Source organism: Ochotona curzoniae, unplaced genomic scaffold, assembly GCF_017591425.1.
Source record: "Ochotona curzoniae isolate NIBS_2020 unplaced genomic scaffold, NIBS_Ocur_1.0 contig_4502, whole genome shotgun sequence".
Taxonomy (NCBI): domain Eukaryota; kingdom Metazoa; phylum Chordata; class Mammalia; order Lagomorpha; family Ochotonidae; genus Ochotona; species Ochotona curzoniae.
Window position 1 is genome coordinate 105,986 of NW_024466308.1, and position 24,865 is coordinate 130,850.

The 24,865-nt window shown below is 45.9% G+C and overlaps 2 protein-coding genes across 4 annotated transcripts in view; one reads left to right on the plus strand and one right to left on the minus strand.

Moving 5' to 3' along the window:
- Positions 1-24,865, minus strand: part of LOC121160444 (zinc finger protein 791-like) — a 49,454-nt gene that overhangs the window by 6,410 nt on the left and 18,179 nt on the right. For 2 of the 3 annotated variants that reach the window (XM_040986236.1, XM_040986235.1), the window contains one exon: positions 18,026-18,038. Coding sequence is in view for 1 of the 3 variants with exons in the window: in XM_040986237.1 (XP_040842171.1) it covers positions 1,311-1,346 (36 nt within the window). In the remaining 2 variants the exon portion in view is untranslated. Of the gene's footprint in view, positions 1-1,310; positions 1,369-15,312; positions 18,039-24,865 lie in introns of those variants that run through there. The other variant, XM_040986237.1, reaches the window with a different exon arrangement.
- On the plus strand, positions 15,886-20,751 carry LOC121160450 (putative zinc finger protein 487). The gene is made up of 4 exons (XM_040986248.1): positions 15,886-16,037; positions 19,309-19,435; positions 19,665-19,757; positions 20,503-20,751. Exons 1-4 carry the CDS (start codon positions 16,002-16,004, stop codon positions 20,655-20,657), a joined length of 411 nt encoding a protein of 136 aa, XP_040842182.1. The 5' UTR covers positions 15,886-16,001; the 3' UTR covers positions 20,658-20,751.

The following is a 24,865-nucleotide window of genomic DNA, read 5'->3' on the forward strand; positions in this document are numbered from 1 at the left end:
CTAGAACGTGAAGAGTCAAGGACTAGAGGAAGGTTGGTGAGACGACTATTTCCACATTCTCTTTTTTCCTTTCCTGTATCTGAGGGAAAGGGGGATAAGGGGAGAAACATACTCAGCCTACCAATTTGCTCAGGTATTCACTGCTAACACTTGACTAGAGTAATTAATCAATTTCTTTTGTCCTCCATCCTCTGTTAATGCTAACAGGTGTCCTCTGTAGGCTCCAGTGTACTGTCAAATCCTCCATGTGCATCTGGATATGCTGTCCATTGCTCTGTCTAAGCCACTGGGGAGGACCAGCTCTGACGCATGCCATGGTCAGGCCGTGGGACCTGTAACTCTCTCCACAATTGGAGTTCTGAGTCCTGCAATTCAGTTGGGGGGATCTTTAAAACAAACATCATCTTAGGTGATCCCAGACCTGGTTTTTTGGGTATGCTTGCCAGTACAGAGTCCAGCACAGTCTATAACCCAATCAGCCTAGGCATATGCTAGTGATTGCAATTATTGGGTCAGTTCTGCCTCGAGTCCATTCTTCTACACCAACCAATGGGTGTTGCAGCCCAGCTCAGTCCTGCCCACCACACACTTGGCCCTTACATACACCAGTGGGAGCTGCAGCCAAGTTGGGGCAACTCCCAGTAACCCTTACAAGGCCCGCCCCCTGCCCTGGTTCCCATGTTTGCCAGTATGTACAGCAGACTGGTCCAGTCTGTCACACATTCCATTCAGTTCTCATACATGTCAATGGGCATTGAAGCTTAGTTCAACCCAGCCAGCCCCAAGGTCGAGCCCACAATGGTACCAGTGGGTGCCACTCTGTCTAGCCATGCCTACCTCTAGTCCTAGTTCTCATGCTCACGAGTGGGAGTGGCAACCCAAGAAGGAGGTGCCCCCTGTTTCCCTACGATCATGCACTCTCTAGGTGGTTCCGCAGAAAAACTGGAAACTTAATAACCAATGTGGTTTTCTTTGGACGAATAACTCTCTGTTTAACACTCAGGAAATCTTACCACTGTAAAATGTTGAGCTTGTTTCTAGGTTGGTACTAAAGTGCTTTCATGATCTCGTTTATAAGATCAATACATACAATTTCAGACTTGATATCCCACAAGAATGAATGAATTCTTAGCTCCAATTTGAATCATGGCATCAGAAAGCCTTGAGAGAGCTACAATCAGGTTTCACAGCCCTAATGCCTTAGTCATGACACTTTACAGTGCTTACCACAACTTGTTTCTCCTTTTTCAACTAAAAAAACCTTCAAAACTCCTAGCACGCAATGTAAAACAAGCTGAGAAGCAACTTACCGAAGCAGTGTTCATGTTCTCTGGCTTTGCAGACATCTTGTGGGCCACAGGGCTACACCTGGAAGGGAAGATGAATGGAGGGAGTTACGAGAGAACCGATCTTGCTCGTTCCTAGTCTTCACTATGCTGAGCAATGGCAGCACAGAAACGGACACAGGATACCAGACACAGTGGCTGGAGAAACAAAACCAGTAAGCTTCCCTGGGCAGGAATAATACCTTACAGATGAGAGTGGCTAGGAAGACCTCCTCGAAAGAGTACCAGCAATTTCACTAACTCTGCAGCGATCAAACTCAAGTTATCCTTAGCTTACACAAGCACACACTTACTACTTATTTTGAGGAAAAAAAAAAAAAAGGTACTGTCAAACAGTAACTTAATTCTTTCAAAGACTATTTCTCAAACAAGTTGCAATGTTCCATAGAAAGAACATTATCCTATCATAAAATCTATCATAAAGAAAAATGGGGTGGTTGGACAAAACAGCATCCACCATCATGTATGTGGGCTCGACAGTGGGGCTGGCTGGGTTGAACTAGGCTTCAATGCCCATTGACATGTATGAGAACTGAATGGAATGTGTAACAGACTGGACCAGTCTGCTGTACATACTGGCAAACATGGGAACCAGGGCAGGGGGCGGGCCTTGTAAGGGTTACTGGGAGTTGCCCCAACTTGGCTGCAGCTCCCACTGGTGTATGTAAGGGCCAAGTGTGTGGTGGGCAGGACTGAGCTGGGCTGCAACACCCATTGGTTGGTGTAGAAGAATGGACTCGAGGCAGAACTGACCCAATAATTGCAATCACTAGCATATGCCTAGGCTGATTGGGTTATAGACTGTGCTGGACTCTGTACTGGCAAGCATACCCAAAAAACCAGGTCTGGGATCACCTAAGATGATGTTTGTTTTAAAGATCCCCCCAACTGAATTGCAGGACTCAGAACTCCAATTGTGGAGAGAAGTGCAGGTGTCATGGTGTGACTGTGGAGTGCATGTGTCAAAACTGAGTGACATCAGTGGCTCAGATGGAGCAATGGACAGCATATCCAGATGCACAGGGAGTAGTCCATTGGAGCCTGCACTGGACCCCTGGTATCACAACAGCGCACAGAGCAAATGGAGCAAGTACCCTAGCCAAGGGTGTCTCTCTCTCCCTCCTCTTTCGAGAGGCACCCCACCTCCCGGCTTCCTTTCCGGAGGTGCTTCCCCTTCCTTCCCTTCCCTGCTCCCCTGGTCCCTTCGCAAATAAAACTTTTCTGTTTGTAACAGATTCCCAGCTTTTTATTTCTAGACTAAGCTGAGGAAAGAACCCACCGGGCATTCTGGTAACATATTTTCCCTGGCGCCCAACGTGGGGCTCAAAAAAAGAGACTAGAGGGGAGCCACGTGGCCCAACTCAACCGAGAGAAGACTTCACAAGGTCTGTATGCCTTCCCTCAAGTGAGACTGTACCCGTGGAAGTGACCCTTGGCACCCCATGGCTCTGCATGAACATGGCCGACCCCCGATCACGGCCTAGCTACGGTCAAACCTCCAGAGGGATTGTATAATTAGGGGGTGGTGTAAGGAAGGGCGACTGTTTAGGCTTCCAGAAGCCTAATCCCTAACCACCTCTGCCCTTTCCTATCACTTCATTCTCCTTTCGGGAGCAAGGCCGTGGGTGCGTGTGTTCAGAGGAAATCTGGAGGAGGACTGACAGTCTCTGGCAGAGGCAACACTTCTGCGTGACTAGAAACTCCCCAGGTGAATTCTAAATGCCGACCGCCCAAATGGGTACCCTGGTGCTGAGCTCCCAGCCACGTTTCGGGCTGGTGTCTCCTCGGTGGAGGAGGGGTGAGACTCCTGGCCACCCCCACGGAGTGTGCGGCTTGGGTTGATCCCTTAAAGTGACTCGAGCGGAGCTTTGGACGACCCCCTCTACACTCTCCAGATGAGTTGAGAAAAGGCCAGTCCCTTTGTTCCGTCTCCCATCTCAGGTCTATCACCTAAGCAGCTTCCCGCCTCTGAAATCCAAACAGCCTTAGAATGGGAGAGCACATCTGGAGCTGCGCTGTTAGGAGATTTTTCCCTTAGAAGCTCCGATAGCCACAGGGAGTCTTTGAGGAATTCAGGGAACCTGCAGCCTGGTAGAAACCTTATCACCTTTGAAGGCAGATCCAACCATAGAAAAGGGAGGGGCGGTCTTGGAGTATGCTAGTTCAGGAATTTAGGACCAAAGTTCTATTTGCATTCCTGTTGTGATTCTTAACAGCTACCATTTGGGGTGGGGGAAACTTCCAAATCAGCTAGCCCAAGGCAATTTGAGAAACTTGCCCTTGCTGTTTTCCAGTTTGCTTTTTGTTTCCTAGTTTGTTTTGGGGCAAGCCTGTTTTAAGGCCAGCTCCATGCCTTGCCAACTTTCAGCCATATTGAGATCATGCACATTTCTATGGGCTTTTATTTTGATCAGGCTGAGAAGAAAGTTCAAGCAATAAACATTGGCAGTCATGTTCCTTAGCTCCGGGGCTACTTTAGATTTTCAGGAAAAGGATAGACAGCAGGACCACTCCTGTAATGACTGCGCACGGGGTCAGACTGGACTTGCCCCCAGCTCTGACATACACTTTGGGCATAGGCTAGACAAGGGAGAAGGGGGCAAGTCTCTCTCTAGCCTGTTCATTGTCTCTTTATTGCTCAGATGGGATCTCAACATTCGCGAGTGGACTCCCGAACTCCTCTTAGTTGTATCCTTAAACATTGGGACATACTTGGCTCACGGATCGTGAGCAAAAAGGACTTGATATTTTTCTGCATGAAGACTTGGCCCAAATACTCTCTTGCTAATAGTGAAACTTGGCCTCCTACAGGGAGTCTTAATCACCACACTATTTCAGAACTGGACAATTATTGTAGACGCTGGGGGGAAGGTGGGTAGAAATTTCCTATGTTCGAATGTTTCTTCATCTCCAGCATCACCTTAAGAATGGCAAAATAGAAAAAAAAACCTAATTCAGACAACTGGGGAGTTGGCCATTTCTGATTCAAAGGAAGAAGGTAATTTGCAAGTGAATAAAGATTCTCCTTCATTGAAGGAATCACGTGAAGGGATTCTGATAGGAACAGTCTGACTATAAGTACTCCACATTTACATTGCTCCAGCAAAACATGACCATAAATAAAAATGGAGCTTTGGGAAATATGGGTTACAGTACTATTAATAATCTTAATTGTATCCTTAATATTGTTATAGTTGTAAGGACTTACTCCAATATCCCACCCTGTACCCTGCGCCATTTCTTCTTCCTCACAGCTCACGGAATTCGCGCCAGTCCAGCCATCCACCAATCAGATGTAACCTGGCATTCCACCTGAGAATCCCACCCCCAATCTCCCAGCCCCTTCCCCAACCCTGCCCACTCACCAATCATCCCCAGGCATTCACCTGCAGGCACCAATCCCCTGGGGCCTTGACCTCAATCCCTCCGAATCCCCACCCCCCACACCTTGCAGACAAAAAAGGCCTCCAGGTGCGGTTCTCTCTCTCTTGCTCTCTCTTCTGGGTTCCTCTCCCCTGCTCTTCCTCTCTCCTCCTTCTTACCTCCCTTCCCCCCTTTCCCTTGTTCCTGCCCCACTCGGTTCTCTCTCTCTCTGTCTCTCTCTCCTCTTGTTTCCTCTCTTCCCCTCTCTCCTCCTTCTGGCCTCCCTCCCCCCCTTCCCCTTCCCCCTTTTCCTGCCCCGCTGGAATAAACTTCCTAAGATATGTCGTTGCGTCTGGTGTTTTCAGCTCGCGGTAAAGAACCAGGTTGCGGGAATTGGCTGCGGGTAAAGTATCGTTAATATCCTATGACCTAGAACTCTTCCACTGTTTTAAATAACTAACAATAGTTTTATCAGAAATTGATGACCCAGAGATAGCTGCAATAATAGACCTCCTTTGCAAGTTATGCTGTGACTTAATAATGGATATAGTGTGTATGTTAGAGTCTTTTAACAAAGGTGACTCCATCTTCCTAAACTACTGGTGAAATGGGGCCTCCTCTCCTATCACTCCTGTCAAGAGACTCCTAGGCGCACAAGCCCTCCCCTTATCACCTTTGTCAAGAAGCCACCATGTACGTAAGCATGTCATGGTAGAAATGATAAGGAAGAAATAATTGTATATTAATGAATATGTATGTTTTTTAGAACTGAGAGAAAGCAAGTGTTACTGACAGATAACATGTAATAACCAATCAAAACATTGTAAACAACTGCCTGTCTTGCCCCTGGATTTGTATATAAACCCATGCATTTGTCCCAGTCACTGAAGCCAACAGGCTCCCACTAGACTGGAGCCAAAGCCCCTGGGCTTGCACTCGAACTTGCAGGCTCCCACGAGGCCGGAGCCAAAGGCCTAGCAGACTTCCAAGAGACCGAAGTCAAGAGGCACTCTCGGTGGCTTCCCATCCTGTTTCGTGTGTGCTTGCCTAAATAAATGCTTGATTGCAAAGCATCCACTCTCGACTCCTGGCATTTGTTCGGGTGACCGGGCTCGGTGTTCGCGACAGATTCCATCAGCCCCTCCTCCACAGGGACCTAGTCTCTGCTTATCTCATCCTGAGGAGCCCTGCCCCCCCTTATCCACAGGCATCAAAGGAAAAGGCTTCTAGGTCTTATCCTCCAGTGAAAGGAGAAGCCATGCTTCCTCTTCAAGCTGTGGGGGTAGGAGAGTTTGGTGTACAGATTGGTTACAAGCCTTTCCGTCTTGGAGAACTCAAGGAAATAAAAAATGATTTGGGCAGTTACACCGACAACCCTGAACAATATGTATAAACTTTTGAACGACTCTGAGAGAGGAGTTAGAGTGGGTAGTAGGCAGTTAGGGTATTCTGGGTCCCCGAGTAAAAGAGAATTTCCCCACCATGTCTTGGATTCACCAGGTCACATTTCTTCCAAGGGACAGGGGTGCTATTAGCATATCAATTCCCCATCTGAAGTATTGGCCATTACTTCCGGCCACTGTGGGAGGGCCTCAGGCTGATCTCTTTATCATTGAAAGGAGAGCAGGAAGAAATAATACACATCTGCCTAAGGCCTGGAATGTCCCATGTCTGGCACCTCTCTGGTCTTTTGCCCCAAAACCAGATACCTGGGGACCAGGAAATTCCTTTGTCCTTGGAAAACCCCCTTCCGAAATAAAGCCTTGAAAGATCCCAACACTTCCCATGCACGGGTCCTTTCTATCTCACTAGGACGGGAGTTTCTCTTCCCAACTTTTCTAATAAATGTTGCTTTAAAACTAAACTGTGTCGGCACGAAAATTCTTCTTCCCTGCGAGACAAGAATTTGAGGTTGCTGCTATACTCGGAATCAAAAATCCTGCAACAACTCCAGTCAGTATATGACCTAGCTTGGAAGGATGTAATGTATTATTAGATGACACCATAAACTCCTTAGAACGAAAGAGGGTGCTGGAAATAGCTCCTGAGGCTGGAAACAATTATTATGCATCTCAGGCGAAAAGCATCAAAGACAAGGCAAACATCCCCATTGGAGCAGAGGCAATCCCCACAAAGAATCCCACCTGGGACCCTCAGGACAAAAGACACGAGTGGGAACGAAATCACTTCATTTACTGTATTCTAGAGGGATTAAGAAGAGCAAAAGTTAAGCCTTTGAATTATAGCCAGCTCACCACTGTCCATCAGGGGGAGAATGAGCCACCAAAGACCTTTCTAGAACGCCTCAAGGGGGCAATTGTGAAGTTCACTAATTTAGACCCAGATACAGTGGAGGGTGGAGCGATCCTCAAAGACAAGTTCCTTGTGCAGTCTGCCCCAGATATCAGGAGAAAGCTCCAAAAACTTATGGCAGACCCTGACAAGTCTTCCTTGGACCAGTTGATCCAGGCAGCCAATGCTGTCTACTATAATGGAGACTTAGAGAAGGAAAGGCAGAAGGACAGGCGCCACAGTGAGATGCTGGCCGCTATGAGTGCATCCACCCCAGGGAAAAGGGCCAGGACAACTGTGGGAAGCCAGGACAACTGTGCTACAACTGTAGGAAGCCAGGACAACTGTGCTACAACTGTGGGAAGCCAGGACATTTTCAGAGGGAGTGCCCTTGAACCTCAGGTCAGGAGTTTCCTCCAGGACCATGTCCCATCTGCAAAGGGGATCATTGGAATTTGTGCTACCCACAGCTCCAGAGAGAGCAGGGGTCTGCTGACCAGGACCCCCAGTGACGGGTCCCAGGGACTCCTATCTAGGCTCCCACCACCTAGGTTCGTACTGAGGAGCTTCATGTCTCACTGATGGTGGGCTCTCAAAAGGTCATTTTCTTGCTGGACAGGTGCGTGATTCTCTGCCTTGCCCTTCTCTCTTAGGCTGAGGTCCGTTCAACGTAACTGTTTGAGACATCTCTGGCCGTGGGCTTGTACTTGGGGATATCTCCACTTCTACCACTCTGTCCTTGTTATTCCTCTGACAACCGTCCCTTTATTGGGAATGAGATATTGGTAAAGGTCCTTGCAGGCTCAGTCTTGGCCCCTGATGTACAAGGTCATTTTCCCTCCTGGGGTAGATACTGACTCTATGGTCTAAGGTCAACCAGATTCTATAGAACCAACCTAAGGCACACTGGAAGATTTAAAGCTGCTTTTCAAAAAGGCACCTAACAGGTAAGTGTTTTCTATATACTCCCCCACATCTTTTCACCCGATACCATGATTGCAGCTAGCAGGATGGGGCCCTAACTAAGAACGTTATAGTGCAGGCTTATAGAATCAGGCCCATTGTTGAGCAGGCTTGTCAACTTAAGCTCATCAGACAAAAGCCTAGGTCTAGCACAGTGCAGGGAACAGGAGCAGATTCTTCACTCCTGGACACAAGCCATTCTGATGGAGACATCCCAAAGGCATGGAAGGTTGATCAAGTGTGAGTCAAGTGTGCTGATCTCACCTTCGTCTCCTTCCTCTGTGGTCTTCAGTGCACACCTGGATGCCACAGGCTAGTCATAGGTATCCTCATTTCAGTACTCCCAGCACATGCTATTCTGATGAGTGTGTCCCAGTGCAAAACCAGGATATACTTGAACTGGCAGGAGTCCCAGAACTAGCATGGCACAGGAAATGGGAGGCTGAACAGGGATATTTCAGTCTTTGCCACCTTATATACTAGGATTCCTTTGAGCATCAGAACTTAATACACCACAGCCTGCCTGCCTGTATTAAACTTTCAATTGGAAAAAAATTAGCCTATGGACCCTCTTTGCATCTGTGTTGGCTCCTGCTCTACATAGAGCATGCAACTGGCTTCTCAACTGTCTTATGTTTGTTTCCTGATTAGGGGTCTTCAGACTCAAGGTGGCCTTGTACATGCAAACTTGTGTGACAACCAGACCAACTTCTGCCATGGCAACTTGGATGACCTGGACTATCTCTCTGGATCCCACACCTTCAGGGGCCCCTTACCCAAACATCACCCAGATTCAGCAGGAAGCAGCCAGAAGACATCGTCTCCCCTTTTCCCCTACAGTAGGATGTGGGATTTCAAGAGGGGGGACTGAGACCATCCTGGTCCTCTGAGGTCTTGGCCACACCTTCAGGTGGGTGGCACCAGCATTGCCCACCCATTTCTTAACTAATTAGGAGACCACCAATGGGAAACATCTTACCTGTAGGCTTCCGCCCAACAAGGAGGGGTCAGGAAATGCTTAAAATCCTAAGACACTCCCAAAGGCCCCTTTGGTTTCTCTCTCTCCCTCCTCTTTCAAGAGGCACCCCACCTCCTGGCTTCCTTTTCTGGAGGTGCTTCCCCTTCCTTCCCTTCCCTGCTCCCCTGGTCCCTTCGCAAATAAACTTTTCTGTTTGTAACAGGAAAAAAAAAAAAAAAAAGTACCCTAGCCAAGTGTTAGCAGTGAAAATCTGGGCAGAGACTCTAAGGTGAACTATATCAGCTAGTGAATCCTCAAAAGATTTCATCGTGCTTGGAATGGTGAGATGGGCAGCAATTCAGAACTGTTGAACTATCTTAACTCCCAACCAGAATGGTTGGGAGGGTGCGTGTGGCCTCTCTCTTTGTCTCTCCCCTTCCTCCCCATATAGGAAGGACAAAAGAGAATGTGGAAACAATGGTCTTACCCACTTACTGCAGACTTTGACTCTTTGAGCCCTAATCAACTATGTAAAGATCATCAAAATAAAAAAATTGTACAGGGCCCGGCGCGGTGGCGCAAGTGGTTAAAGGTCCTCGTCTTGCACGCCCGGGATCCCATATGGGCGCCGGTTCTAATCCCGGCAGCTCAACTTCCCTTCCAGCTCCCTGCTTGTGGCCTGGGAAAGCAGTCGAGGACGGCCCAAAGCTTTGGGAACCTGCACCCGCGTGGGAGACCCAGAAGAGGCTCCTGGCTTCGGATCTGCATAGTATCGACCCGTTGCGTTCACTTGCGGAGTGAATCATCGGACGGAAGATCTTCCTCTCTGTCTCTCCTCTCTGTATATCTGCCTTTCCAATAAAAATAATAAAAATAAATCTTTAAAAAAAAATTGTACAAAAAAACAATAAACCCTGTTTTTGTACTTGGCAGTTCAAGACCACATGCTTCTAGCTAGTGATCATAGATAGGGCATCAAACTATGTAAAGGAAAATTCTATAGAACAGCAAGCAAATGTACACAACCATTGGCAGGATTCAGTACAAGTTAATTGCACAGTAAAAGTACCCAACCAAGGGTAACTGCCAATTAGCAATGTTATCACACAGACATCAGTTAAGATTAGACAAACAAAATGGAGACAAACCACATGGAGAATAAGTGAATGCAGAAAATATTAAGACAATAATCCTTCTACCCTAAAACACCTGCTACAGCATCAGATTTATCTTTAATTTCTAACATAATATTGACCCATATGTAAAACACCATTCATTAGTATATGAGAAACAAAAGGTGATACATATACATCATATAATTATTTACACACATACATAAAACTAATGCAATGTTTATACATAAAACTATAACATATAATAATATTATTTTGTGATATATAAATATATATTTATTGTTACTGATAACAAAACTAAAAGGGCATCCTTGTAACATGTGAAGCTGTCGATTGCCCAGCATCCCATAGGAAACCAGCTGTTCCATTTCCAATCCTGTTCTCTGCTAATAGCCTGGGAAAGAGTGGACGATAGTCCACTTTCCTGGGCCTTTACTGCCCACATGAAGGACCTGGAGGCAGCTCCAGGCTCCTGGCTTCAGCTTGGACCAGCACTGGCCTCTCAGACCATCAGGGGAGTCAGCAAGTGGGTACAAGATCTGTTTCTATTACTCTAACTCCTGCTTGCAAATAAATAGATTTTCAAAGGTTTATTTATTCACTTATTTATTTACTTGAAAAGCTGAGAGGAGAAGAGATCTATCTGTTGGTTCACTCCATATACAGCAGCAATTGCTGGGGTTGTGCCAGGCCAAAGCAAGCAAACCGGAGCTTCTTCTGTGTGACCCACATGGGTGGAGGGGCCCAAATACTTGGGAATCCTTGGGCTGCTTTCCCAGACTCATGAGGAGGGAGCAGAGTTGGAAGTGCAGCAGTAGGTCTTGAACCTGCAGGCAGGTGCGAGTAACAGAGTAACCTAGGCTGTTGTACTGCATCAATCAAAGAAATAAAGTTGAAGCAATCAAAAACATCAAACATCAAAGAGTCAGCAATGCGTCACCTGTGGGAACAGAGCTACAAAAGACCAAGGCCTGAACTGACAAAGGCTTTTTTCCCTTCTCACCTGGTTTATGGTGTTTACAGTCCTGCTGAAATTTGCAGAAAATAAAGATGTCAAGAATTTTCTATCTTTCTGAGATCATTGAATAAACTCAGGTTCCATACAAGAGAACAAAGATGTAACATCCAACTCATGGCATGTAATTCCTACACAAGTGGACACAGTATAAATGAAAGCACAGAATATGACAGAAAATGAGCTCTGGGAAGCAGCCAGCTTACACTTCACAAGGGGTTCACACTCAGAAGCTTATCCAGGTTCCCAGGTCTTGGGGATCACTCTCGCTGAGGACACAGAGCCTAGGGGGGCTCACTCCACTGACCGAGGGAATCCAAAGCAGCCAGAACTGTACAAATGTGATTCCAAACAGCCTGGAATGCCTCCTCCAGAATCTGAGTTATTTTATGCAACCACTCAATACCAACTGTAGGGTGTGACCTGTGGGCTATTTGGTTGTTATCACTGCTTTTTAAAATATTTAATTTATTTTTATTGTAAAGTCAGATATACAGAGAGGAAGATCTTCTGATGGTTTACTCCCCAAGCGGCCGCCAGGGCTGGAGCTGAGCTGATGTGAAGCCAGGAGCCTCCTTCAGCTCTCCCACACAGTAGCAGGGTCCCAAGATGTTGGGCTATCCTGGACTGCTTTTCTACCAAAGCAGGGAGCTGGATGGGAAGGAGGGCCACTAGGATTAGAACTGGCACCCATTTGGGATCTCAGCATGTGCAAGGCCAGGACTTTAGCACCAGGTTGTCATGCTAGGTCCTTGTTATCACTTCTAAGAGCAAGCATGCTATGTTTGCTAAATACCAACTTATCACTATGAACTAATTACAAAGCAATTAAAATCTTTCTTCATCTGGAGTTAGTAGGGGCCTTAGAGTCAAAGGTCAGACTATGCACTGCTAAAGTTAGCAGATAGCAGGTGTTACCTTCTCTTTACCATAAACTTGCCTATTGTCTGGTATGTACATCCCTAAAATCTTAAGATCATTGGGCCTGAGCCTAGTGAGGGAGCTTAGTCGCAGAAGAACTTACTTTGCATGCACCAGAATCCCAGATGGGCGCTGGTTCTAATCCCAGCAGCGCTGCTTTCCACTTTGCTCCCTGTCTGTGGCCTGGGAAAGCAGTCGAGGATAGCACAAAGCCTTGGGACTCTGTGCATGCGTGGGAGACGTGGAAGAAACTGGCTCCTGGCTGCAGACTGGCTTAGCTCTGGCCATGGCGGACACTTGGGGAGTGAATCATCAGATAGAAGATCCTCCTCTTGGGCCCGGCGCAGTGGCGCAGTGGTTAAGGTCCTCGCCTTCCATGCCCAGGATCCCATATAGGCGCCGGTTCTATCCCGGCTGCCCCACTTCCCTTCCAGCTCCCTGCCTGTGGCCTGGGAAAGCAGTGGAGGACAGCCCAAAGCTTTGGGACTCTGCACCCGCGTGGGAGACCCGGAAGAGGCTCCTGGCTTCGGATCTGCATAGTATCGACCCGTTGCGCTCACTTGCGGAGTGAATCATCGGACGGAAGATCTTCCTCTCTGTCTCTCCTCTCTGTAAATCAGCCTTTCCAATAAAAAAATAATAAAAATAAATCTTTGTTGAAAAAAAAAGATCATCCTCTCTACCTTATTTTCCAATAAAAAAATACATAAATCTTTTAAAAATATATGTCATTGGGCCAGAGACTGAGCACAAAAAACAATAACATCATAGTCTCATGGCTAAGTCCAACCTTTGCATCCACTGGGATCCCATATGGGCCCTGGTTCTAGTCCCAACTGCTCCACTTCCCATCCAGCCTCCTTCTTGTGGCCTGGGAAAGCACAGAAAACAGCCCAAAGCCTTGGGACCCCCCATGGAGACCAGGAAGAAGCTCCTGGCTTCGGATCCGATCAGCTCTGGCCATTGCGGCCTCCTGAGAAGTGAACTAGCATATCCTCTCTCTCCTTCTCTCTGCAAATCTTACCTTAAAATAAAAACAAATGAATCATTAAACATTTATTTTTATTGAAAGTCAGATATACAGAGAGGAGGAGAGACAGTGGGAAAGATTTTCCGTCCGATGATTCACTCCCCAAGTAACTGCAACGGCCGATGCTATGCCGATCTGAAGCCAGGATCCAGGAACTTCTTCCAGGTCTCCCACATGGGTGCAGAGTCCCAAGGCTCTGGGCCGTCCTCCACTGCTTTCCCAGGCCACAGGCAGGGAGCTGGACGAGAAGTGGAGTTGCCGGGATTAGAACCAGCGCCCATATGGGATCCTGGCGTGTTCAAGGCGAGGACTTTAGCCGCTAGCCCACACCGCCGGGCCCAACAAATGAATCTTTAAAAAAAATTTTTAAATGAATCTTTTAAAGATAATAATTTTTTAAATCAAACCAGTGACAAGTACACTTATAAATTTATATGCACTCTGCCCCATCAGAATTTGAACTCATTGATGCACAGTTGAGAGCCTCTAGACCATGAGCCCTGTTAAGAGTAGAAAATATGGAGTGTGATGGTGCACCTGCTAGCCCTGCAACTCTGGGGAAACCACGTGGCATTTGGCTCCAAAAAAAAACCTTATCAAATGATGATGATAAAAGTACCAATATCAAAGACTGGTGAATATTAAAATAAGATACATTAAGTATTTGGAATAAGAATTAGCATATAGCTCTTTTCATGGCCATTGGTGGTTATGAGACTAGAACCTCGTAGTTAAGTCATCTATTTTTGGAAACAAGCTTACTTATGCTCAAATCCTGGTTCTACCATGTAATAGCTGTGTGACCCAGGAAACTACTTAGAGTCTCTGAGGGTCACTGCCAGCACCAGTAATTTCTGGATGACAATGGATAACGGTGCACCAAATTCTTAGGCTTTTGGGAAGTCTGAGTTAAAGGAGGGTATGTGGTTAGAGCTCTCAGCAGCGTGTGGCTATTCTTTAAAAGCAGGCAAGGTGGTGAAAGATGGGGTGGTGAAAGACGGGTTTGAGTTTGGGATTTAGCCCACCTCTGAGGAAATCTTGCTTCCTATTTTGTCACGTGCAAACTGCAAGCTGGCCTGCTGCCTACTTCTTTATGCATTTTTAAATAATTTTATTTTATTTTTGAATGGACGCAATACTTTGTGTGGAATGCCTTGCAATGTTGTGATCTGATACATGCATACATTATGAAATTATTGATGACAACCATATTTTCACCCTTAGGAGCAGATTCTCTATGATTTTTCAGGGTATCTGTAGCCCTTTCTCATTTCACTGGGTTCTCCCCACATGGCCTCTTCAAAGTTCCTGTCTCGGAATCCAGCATTAGTGCATAAATGTATCAGCCCTCCTAAGATGAAGGAATTGGGGCTTTCCTTCTTTCCATCTGAGCTTGAAACATCAAAGTGCTTGCGAGTATATCCCTTCTGCTCTGTAACTGGCAGGCACTGCCACCCTCAGTCAGGCTTTACCTCACCTATATCCACGACAAAGGGTCAAGGCTACCGAGAGCATCTGTGACCATGCACTGATAGCTCCTGTTTTACTGACGCATCACCTCAGGAGGAGACCTAGTGACCACCTGCTCTGACCACTAGGCTGAGTTAGCACACAGCCCAAGTAACACCAGGGTCAGGTCTGTTTGGAAATGCGCTGAACAGACAAGCAAAATTAAAAGATGTTTTCCTTCTTCCTACCTACTCTTATGGAGAATACATGATTTTTTTTTTCCGGAGGTAGGATATACAGAATCGGGAAGCGTTCTGCACATTTAGAGATGTATTCCCAGGCTCACTGCTCTCTATGGGGCCTGACTGACTCCTCCGCATCTCACCAGGGCATTTCTTCCCCACGATGAGAACTTACAGAGGGAACCAGCGGGACCACAGGAGAAGCCATCTGAAGTCAGTTCGGGCAACTGGCGGCTTCTCGGCTTTTCCCTCGGGTTCTGACAGGGAAGCCACGTCGGCTCAGCCCTCTGCGCTCCCCCCACTTCTCCACAAGGGCGCTCTGCCAGCTACACCGCAACCTGCGGGCGACCCGCCAGGGCCACAGCACCGCCTTCCCAGCCGCCGGAGTCCCTGCTCGGCTCTCCCTCCACACCACCAAGCCGACGCGGACCCCGCAGGCCCGGGCCTGAGAGCTGCAGCTGGGGGCCGCACACGCCGTGCCCACGAACACGAGGACCCACACCCCCGGCCTCCCAGGACTCGCCCACTCCCGCCGCGCCACCGGGACACGTGGGAGGCCTGAGGGTCGCAGGGCCTGAGGGGACGGCCGCGCACACTCACCGCCCCCCGGCTGCTGCCGAGCCCGGCGTCCTTCCGACGGCTCCCGCGGGGCAGCGAGCAACCAGGGCGGCCGCGGGGAGCCACCCGGGGCCTCTCCGGGACACACGGCCGGCACCCGCCGACCGCCACCAACACGCCGCGCGCAGCGAGCCCCGGCGCGCCTGTGACGTCAGAGAAGGAGCGGGAGAGGCGGCCGCGCCGGAACGCTCTGAGGCCACAGCGCCCCCTGCAGGACAAAGGCTCGAGCTGCAGGAGACGCGGTCGCTTCAGGCCTGAGGCGAAGCCCCGCCCCTCATCCCTCCCGTCCGAACCCCGAGGGACCGCCCCCAAGCCCAGCGCGCGCTGATTGGCTGCGGCTGCTCTGACGCCACAGGCGCGCCCGGGCTCGCTGCGTGCGGTGTGTCGGTGGTGGGTCGGTGGTGTGTCGGTGGTGTGTCGGTGGTGGGTCGGCGGGTCGATCGGTCGGTCGGCGGGTCGGCGGGTCGGCGGGTCGGCGGGTCGATCGGTCGGTCGGTCGGTCGGTCGGTCGGTCGGTCGGCGGGTCGGCAGGTCGGCGGGTCGGCGGGTGCCGGCCGTGCGTCCCGGAGAGGCCCCGGGTGGCTCACCGCGGCCGCCCTGTTTGCTCGCTGCCCCGCGGGAGCCGTCGGAAGGACGCCGGGCTCGGCAGCAGCCGGGGGGCGGCCCACAAAATGTCTGCAAAGCCAGAGAACATGAACACTGCTTCGGTAAGTTGCTTCTCAGCTTGTTTTACATTGCGTGCTAGGAGTTTTGAAGGTTTTTTTAGTTGAAAAAGGAGAAACAAGTTGTGGTAAGCACTGTAAAGTGTCATGACTAAGGCATTAGGGCTGTGAAACCTGATTGTAGCTCTCTCCAGGCTTTCTGATGCCATGATTCAAATTGAGGCTAAGAATTCATTCATTCTTGTGGGATATCAAGTCTGAAATTGTATGTATTGATCTTATAAACGAGATCATGAAAGCACTTTAGTACCAACCTAGAAATAATCAATCAACGTTTTGCAGTGGTAAGAGTTACTGAGTATAAGAAGAAAAGAAAAAGCACACTAGTTATTAAATTCCCAGGTTTTCTTTTTTGTAATTACTGAAATAGCAGTTTGTTCCTAATGGCATTTGGAGGTTATACTACATTCATGAGCTGCTCCAGGAATGGGTGGAATTTAGAATCAGCTGCATGATCTTTTGATAACTATTGTTTGTTTGTTTTAAAAGCTGAGTTGCAGAAAGAGAGACAGGCATATCTGCTGTTGGCTGTTCCGTTCTCCAACAGCTAGTCACGATGGTCAGAACGGATTAAGTCAGAGAGAAACAGGAAGAGGTTCATCTGGGCCTCCCGTGGAAATCTCCTGCCCAAATTCCTGGACCATCTTCCACTGTTTTGCAGCACACGTTGGTAGATCGCTGCGCTGGACATGGAGCAGGAAGTAACTTAACCTGCTATGCAACAATGCCTTGCAGGTTCTTTCTGAAGATTTATGTATTGGTCTTAAAGGCAAAACCATTGAGATAGACAAAGGGACAGATCCACCATCAGCTGGTTTACTACCCAAAAGTCAAGAACGGACAGAGGTGAGCCAGTCTGAAGCATGAGCCAGGAGTTTAGTGTGTCCCACTTGTGTGCAAAGACACGAGTGCTTGCGTGATCCACTTCCTTTCCAGGCGCTTTAGCAGGGACCTGGATCAGAATTGGAACATTCAGGAGATGAAGCCGTGCCATGCGGGATGGCAGTGGCCACCTGCTAAATCACAGGGCTCTCCCCTATTACGTGTTCCTTGATTTGAAATGCAAAGTTACCGAGAAAAGGAGAGAGAGCTTCCACATTCACTCTACAGAAGGGTGCAATTGTGGAGAGAGGATTCGTGCCCCAAGACCACTTCCTCATGGCGCAGAGGTGGTACACAAGTTTAGGGAAGTCGCAGAGGATCGGGTCGAGCGTGCATGGAAGCTGTATGATGTGCACGTGATCAGAGCCATGATTGGTGTGCTTGCTGCATGCTATGGTGACCTTTAAGGGGATTGGTTAATGATGTAGGTAAAAGAATGGGCGGCAAGAGGAAGGTTGTCTCCTCACGTTGGAAGACCAAGCAGCATGCTGTGGCTGCTTCCCCTTTGCTTTGTGCTTGCATTCTCAGTTCTTCTGCTATATGCTTGCTGCCTCTTGAATAATAAAACCTTGTAAAGAATGTGTACCATGTCGGAGTCTTGCTCGCTGGACGAGGGAACCCGATATGCAATGGCAAGACCTTGGGCCAATCCAAAGCCAAGAACCTGAGCCTCTTCCAGATCTACCACATGGTGCAGGGGCAAGGGTTTGATCTTTTGTGATATCCTCTGCTCCTAAGCCACAGCAGGAGGCTGTATCACAGTGAAGAAAGCAGGACATAAACTGCCACGAGCATGGGATGCTGATGTCTCAGGTGGAGAGTTAGCTTGCTATACCACCACGCCGGTCCCAGTGATTGTACTTTGAATTTATTGTCTCATATTACTAGAGTGCTTTCCAAAGGCATTTTCCTCTAGACAAGAATGAAATCTCATTGTAGTTTTCACCCATTTTGACCTTTTACTTTTTTAAATTATTATTTATTTTTGTTGGAAAGTCAGATTTACGGAGAGGAGAGACAGAGAAAAAGATCTCCCATAACTGGGAAACGCTCCCCGGTGCATTCAAGGCAAGGACTTTAGCCATTAGGTTACCATGCTGGGCCCTTGACTTCACTTTCTACACTCATTGAAAAATTTGGCAAATAGCATGACAGAGTGTGTTCAGATTGCCAATTTTGTTTTTTAATCTCCATGTGGCCTTAACAACATAAGAATCTCCAATCAAATGATAAAATGGTCAAAGGACCCCAGTAGATGGTTGTCAAAACAGATAAATGCTCAACCTAAGTAGCCATTAGGGATATGTAAATCTAAATCTGCATGAGCTGTCACCTCAAGCCTGTCAGAATGGCTGTTTAGAAGACAAAGGGTAACAAATGCTGATGATGATGTTGGAAAAGTTGCACTTTTTCACAATGTTCAGGGATTGAAGATTAATTCAGTCACTGTGGATGGCAGCATTGAAAAATTAAGATCTTCATGGCAATATAAATTCTTCCTGTCTCTCCTCCTCTCTGTATATCTGACTTTCCAATAAATAAATAAAATCTTTTTAAAAATTAAAAATATATATTTTAAAATATTTCTAACATTTCAATTTTTCCAATTTTAGTAATATTGCTTTATAGGCTTTTTTAACATCAAAAATATTTGAGCATTTTTATAAATATATCAAAAATCTTTAACTTTTTTTAGTACAGTCTTAAACATTATGTAGGGCTTAGAATGGTAGCCTAGTTGCTAAATCTTTGCCTTGCAAGTAACTGCTGGGATCCCCGCTTCTCCACTTCTCTTCCAGCCACCTGCTTCTGCCTGGGAAATTGGTGGAGAACAGCTCAAAGCCTTGGGACCCTGCACCCGCGTGGGGGACCTGGAGAGGCTCCTGGCTTTAGATGATTCAACTCTGGCTGTTCACTTGGGGAGTGAAGCTGCAGATGGAAGATTTCCTCTCTGTGTTTCCTTTTCTGTAAATCTGACTTTGTAATAAAAATAAAATCCTTAAAATAAATTTTTTTAAATCCCTCCAAAAACTATTCAGAAGTTATCTTATTCTGACCACGATTAATCATGTCTTCTTTATCTCATCTACCATGATCTTTATGTCATGTGTTTATATTTACGTCTGTAAATTACACAGTGAGCTCATTTCAGAATCATTAAGCAGTCAGTGACAGAATGATGAGAAATATTCTGTTGTACTTTTTAATTACAAATTGAATTCAGGACAAAATCTTTTCATTTTGTTTTTACCTTGTATTGTCACGTAGATTGCGATGTAGACTGCATGCATAGAAGGTGCCAGTTAAACATGAGGAGGAGAATGCAGTGTCAGTGTGTGAGTGAGCCAGGGCTGAGGGAAATGTGCTGTTCCAGGTGCTGGTGTCATTTGAAGACGTGGCTGTGGACTTCACCCAGGAGGAATGGCAGCACATGGACAATGCTCAGCGGACCCTGTACAGGGATGTGATGCTTGAGACCTATAGCAATCTGCTGTCCTTGGGTGAGTGAAAATCTGTCGTGCCCAAGCAGACTGCTTTCTTAGTCGACGAAAGAAGGACCAGTTTATAAAGTTTAGTGCCTGGTAATTCTAATGGTTGAGTCTATAAAGAATGTATCTACGCTCCAGTAAATCATTCGTATTAGTCCTTTTGTGGCACAGATCCCGGAACCAAGCTTTTCTCCTGTGTGTATGTCCCCCACAAGCATCTAGCATTATTTCCCATTCACAGGGTATGAAATGACCAAGCCTACTCTGATCTTCAAGTTGGAGCAAGGAGAAATGCTATGGACGGTGGAAAAATGTGGACACTGTACACTTTCATGTAAGTCGGCACATACTGGGCAGGGAGGCTGATACATGGCTCAGGAAATGGTGATAGAATTCTAGTTAAATGGTTTTTTCGCTTTTTTTTAAGTTTCATCCGTAAGGACAGCTGATGCCATGCATCAGACACAGGCGTTCTACGGTCTCCAAGAATCATGTTTATATTTATGTACATGTGTGTTTGTATGTTCCAGTTTTTCTCCTCTTAGATAGTATTGTGTCAGATTTTTGTACTCTTAGAGGATATTTTCTCAGATTTATGAAAACTGTTAAGACACTGTCGGATTACAATGGTTATTTCCTAGGGTAGATATATTCCGGAATTTCTCATTTGTTCCTCAGCCTACGTTCACACATGTTTTCCCTTCAGATTATTTTTTCAATGATTGATTATTTCAGGGCTTGTTAATGGCCAGCAGAGAGGCACTGTCTTATTTTGTTTGAGGTGCTTGAATTACATTCCTCTGTTTGGTAGATACAGTCCATGCAGTTGCATCAATTTGAGAGCTAGTGAATGATTGATTGGTCATTATGGATCATTTTGTTATTTCTCTGCATCTCGCTCGCATGTAGTAGCAAATAAAGGAAATGATGAGCTTTGCAAGCACTCACAAAGTTAAACAGTAGAGGGTTCTGTTTCTCTCTCTGCCTGATCCATTAGCAGAGCAGTCAACATTGACTTCAGATGCATGTTTGAGAAGAAATACTTAGATGTGACTGATGAATATAGTTTCTCATTTCAGATTCCCACAGAAAGGATGAGCTGCTTGGTGATAATCAGGGACGTCAAGAAATAAGCTTCAGGCAAGTTGTGATCATGAGTACAATTTATCACTCGCAAAAGGCTTTAAAGTTTTTAACAAACAAAATTCTAACAAAGGTTGTTAAAGATACTTAATTGAAGTTCTGGCCATATTTGAAACTGATGGTGTGAATGGGAACGTGTACAGAAAAGAAATTTGAGGAATATCATTTATTTCAGAGTTGCTTTTTTCTAGGAGTCCTGATGAGATGCCGTTTGAGAAACAACAGGATGTGTTTGATGTACCTGGGAGCAGATTTCCATGCAGGAACAATCTCAGGCAGCATGTGAAGAGGCACACTGTGCAGCAGTCTTTTGAACATAGCAGGAAAGGGAAAACCTTTAGCAGGAAGAAGATGTGCTTTACACGTAAGAAGCTTTGCAACAGAAACAGCTGTGATAAGCCACGTGCCATGGTGGGAGAAGAAATTCAGGTTGAAAAGAAAACTTTCCCCAAAAATCCCTCCATTGGCAAGCATCAGCAAGCATACTCTGGAGAGAAACTCCTTGAACACTTCGAGAGTGAAAAATTCTCTATTTACAAAACACATCTTAGAAGAAACAGGACAGAAAGTCAGCATACATGTGGCTACTGCAAAAAACCTTTCAGCGATTCATCTTGCCTTACCACCAAACACAGAGCTGGGACAGTGGAAAATCTGTGTGTGTGCGGTGAATGTAGAAAATTCACTTATCAGAAGCCAGACCTCACTAGAAATCAGACAGTTCACACAGGAGAGCTGCCATCCCAATGGTATGAGCATGGAAATACCATTTGTAGGAAGTCAGTCCTCCAAACACAACAGAGACCTCGTCAAAGGAGGAAACCCTATGAATGCAGTGTGTGTGACAAAGCTTTCTGCAGCAACTCTTCCCTAGTAGTTCATCAGAAAAGTCATTCCAGTGAGGAACTTTATGAATGTGATGAATGTAGAAAAGTTTTTTGCAAGAAGTCAGCTCTCTTCAATCATCAGAGAATCCACAGAGGAGAGAAACCTCATGCATGTTTAGAGTGTGGAACATTCTTTAACTGGAAATCAAATCTCATTAAACATCAAAGAATTCATACAGGGGAAAAACGTTATACTTGTAGTGAATGTGGTGAAGTCTTTTGGGATAAGTCAGATCTCATTACACATCAGAGAATTCACACAGGGGAGAAACCTTATGCATGTAAAGACTGTGGGAAATTCTTTAACTGGAAATCAAATCTGATTAGACATGAGAGAATCCACACAGGAGAGAAACCTTATGCATGTTTAGAGTGTGGAACATTCTTTAACTGGAAATCAAATCTCATTAAACATCAAAGAATTCACACAGGGGAAAAACGTTATACTTGTAGTGAATGTGGTAAAGTCTTTTGGGATAAGTCAGATCTCATTACACATCAGAGAATTCACACAGGGGAGAAACCTTATGCATGTAAAGACTGTGGGAAATTCTTTAACTGGAAATCAAATCTGATTAGACATGAGAGAATCCACTCAGGAGAGAAGACTTACGAATGCAGGAAGTGCGGAAAGGCTTTTAACCAGAAATCAGATTTCATTAAGCATCAGAGAGCCCACACAGGGCAAGAACTTTATACATGTAGTGAGTGTGGTAAAGTCTTTTGGGCAAAGTCAGATCTCAGCAGACATCAGAGAACTCACACGGGGGAAAAGCCTTACACGTGTAATGATTGTGGAAAGGCCTTTAGCCGGAGGTCATCTCTCATTAGACATCAGAGAATCCACTCAGGGGAGAAGCCTTATGAATGTAATAAGTGCGAAAAAGCCTTTAGCCGGAGGTCATCTCTCACTGAACATCAGAGAATTCATACAAAGGCGGAAATGATATGCATGTAGTGAGTATGGTAAATTTATTACTTGAAGTCATCTGCAGATTCACGAAGAAGAAACTTAATGAGTGGAAAACATTTTCACAAAATTCATGCATGAACAAGTATGAAAGAAATTTATGTATAAGACATTTTGAGTGCAATATATACTATAGTTATTTTTGCCAAGAGTCACAAGTCAGCAGTGTGTTACAGAAATAAACTCAGTGCCTTGATTGTGAAAAATGAGAATTAGCAAGATTACTATAAAATGTAATGAATATGGAAAAGCTTTGAAGATCTTAGCAAGTGTTAAAGAAATTGCATGAAGTATTGTATAGCAGGGTTGGGATATTTTTTTTTTTTTAAGATTTATTTTTTAATTTTTACCACAAAGATATGCAGAGAAGATCTTCCATCCAATGGTTCACTCCCCCAGTGAGCGCAACGGCTGCACCAGGCCCAAGGATATGTATTCTTAAAATCTGCTTTTGAGATGCAATTTTGCTGGGGTCTGTGCAGCAGGTGTGAATAACACGAAGGTGTGAAGAGAACAGCTCCCCTGCTTGGCAGGGCCCGGCACATTTCTCTGACCACCTTGACACAATTTTCACCCCCTTTCGCATGGACATTCAACCACCCCACTAAGAATCTTGCAATCTATTAGGCATAGTTTGCCCCTGTGAGATGGCTTTTTACAACCAACATGAGCTTAAAAGTTAATGTTACTGATAATGTCTTGGTGAGTGGGCCTTTACCTGCACAGAAGTACAATTAAGCCCATGCTGTTTCCACACACCTTATTGTGTGCCTACCCATTGCTCTGAAATCTGGCCCAAACATTTAGCATGCTTTCTGGGAAATGGCTTGATAAGAGTTTTACAAACTAATGGAAGTAATGGGAGTATGGGCTGAAATTGCTATGACAAAAAATATAGCTACTGAGACCCTAAAAGCTATCCTGCTATGGCAAAAATATAGTTACTGTGACCTTAAAGGTTAGCCTGTCCTTGCAACTCTTTAGAACATAGTAAATGTAGTTGCTTTGGCTGCCTTCATAATTTTTTAACTAGAAGAAATATAAGGTGATTTTATGAACATATATAGTTTTGATTATTGTTTGATCATTTATGAGGTTGTAGAACCTGCAGTTGTAGAGGGATTTAATGTTTGAAACTTTTGTCTTAGATCTTTATGTTTTTTCTCTTTTGATGTATTTCTCATTAAGTGATGGATAAGTTGTAGAATAAGAATTGTAGTAGGAATGTATTACTGAATAAGATGTGTTATCTACTGAGAAAATGTTGGCTGCAACATCAGAATGGATACTGTCCTGTCTTAAGGTGAAACTATCTGTAGAGTTATCTTTGGAAACATTTACTTGCCCATTGTTGAATGTGGAAACCTAAATGGAGTAAACATGGCTCATTGCTAATTGCAATTCTTTCCATCGTCATAACTCTTACTTAGTTAACAAACTCTGTGGGCCTGCAGGCCTAATGACCTTTGGTGTCAATGCCCCAGTTCCCATAAACCAAGGCCTCAGACCTTTTCCCTTACGTAATTCAAGGTAGGGGTCCAGTTGTCACAGGTGGCGCCAAGGATGGGACCCAGACTTGAGGGGAGTAGGTGGCGGCTGGCAAGCTGAGATGAGCAAGGAATGTGGGGTCTTCCCTCACTCATCTCTCAAGCAGTTGTAAATTGTGCCCCCCTTGAAGCTATGTCAGAATGCCCTAAAAGAAAACCGTGTACTGCTTCTGTATAAATAAAGCGGACAGCTTTCTCGCAGGTCCACAATGATGTTGGAATTGTAGTGGTCCGTCTCTTCTTTCTACGCCTATTTCACGCACCGTTCTCGAGCTCCGAACTCAGCTGGAGCTGGACTCTGGTGCAATTTATATTTGATCTTCCCTGTTGAGTGTGAAAATGAATGAGCTCTGCTTTCACATTCCAATTTTGATAGCAAATAAACAGATTGTAATACTTGTTTGAAATACCTTCTTTATCATTTAATATGGCTGGAATTATTTTTTGATGATGTTTACATAGCTGATCAGGATGGGAAAGATTGAGGGTTAGGACAAAGTGGGTGAAACCATTGTTTCAGAATTTTCTTTTTCTTCCTCCTGTATCTGGAGGAAGAGGGGAGACGTGGAGAAGCCACACCCAGTGCCCAACTCCCCCAGTCCCCTTGAAAATTATGAAGGCAGCCAAAGCAACTACATCAGCTCAAGGATCCCCAGTGCAGAGCTCGCTGCAAGGGTTCTCCTAAAGTGGTTTCAGTTGTACTGAAATGCTATCTGTCACCGATCCAAGGATGAGGAAATCCTTCCAAGGTCCATCGGTTGACGTAGCACACCTCAGAGTCTCTGTTTGCTCAGGTATTTGCTGTCGTCACTTGTTGATTTGTCTTTGCTGTGACACCAGATGTCCTCTGCAGGCTCCAATGGGCCACCTTGTCCTCCATGTGCATTTGAGCATG

Bases quoted from the DNA above. Each gene is read 5' to 3' on its own strand.
- LOC121160450 (XM_040986248.1), top strand. From the start codon at position 16,002: ATGTCTGCAAAGCCAGAGAACATGAACACTGCTTCG. The intron at 16,038-19,308 runs GTAAGTTGCTTC...GTGCTGTTCCAG, and splicing joins AGAACATGAACACTGCTTCG to GTGCTGGTGTCATTTGAAGA. The intron at 19,436-19,664 runs GTGAGTGAAAAT...TCCCATTCACAG, and splicing joins TAGCAATCTGCTGTCCTTGG to GGTATGAAATGACCAAGCCT.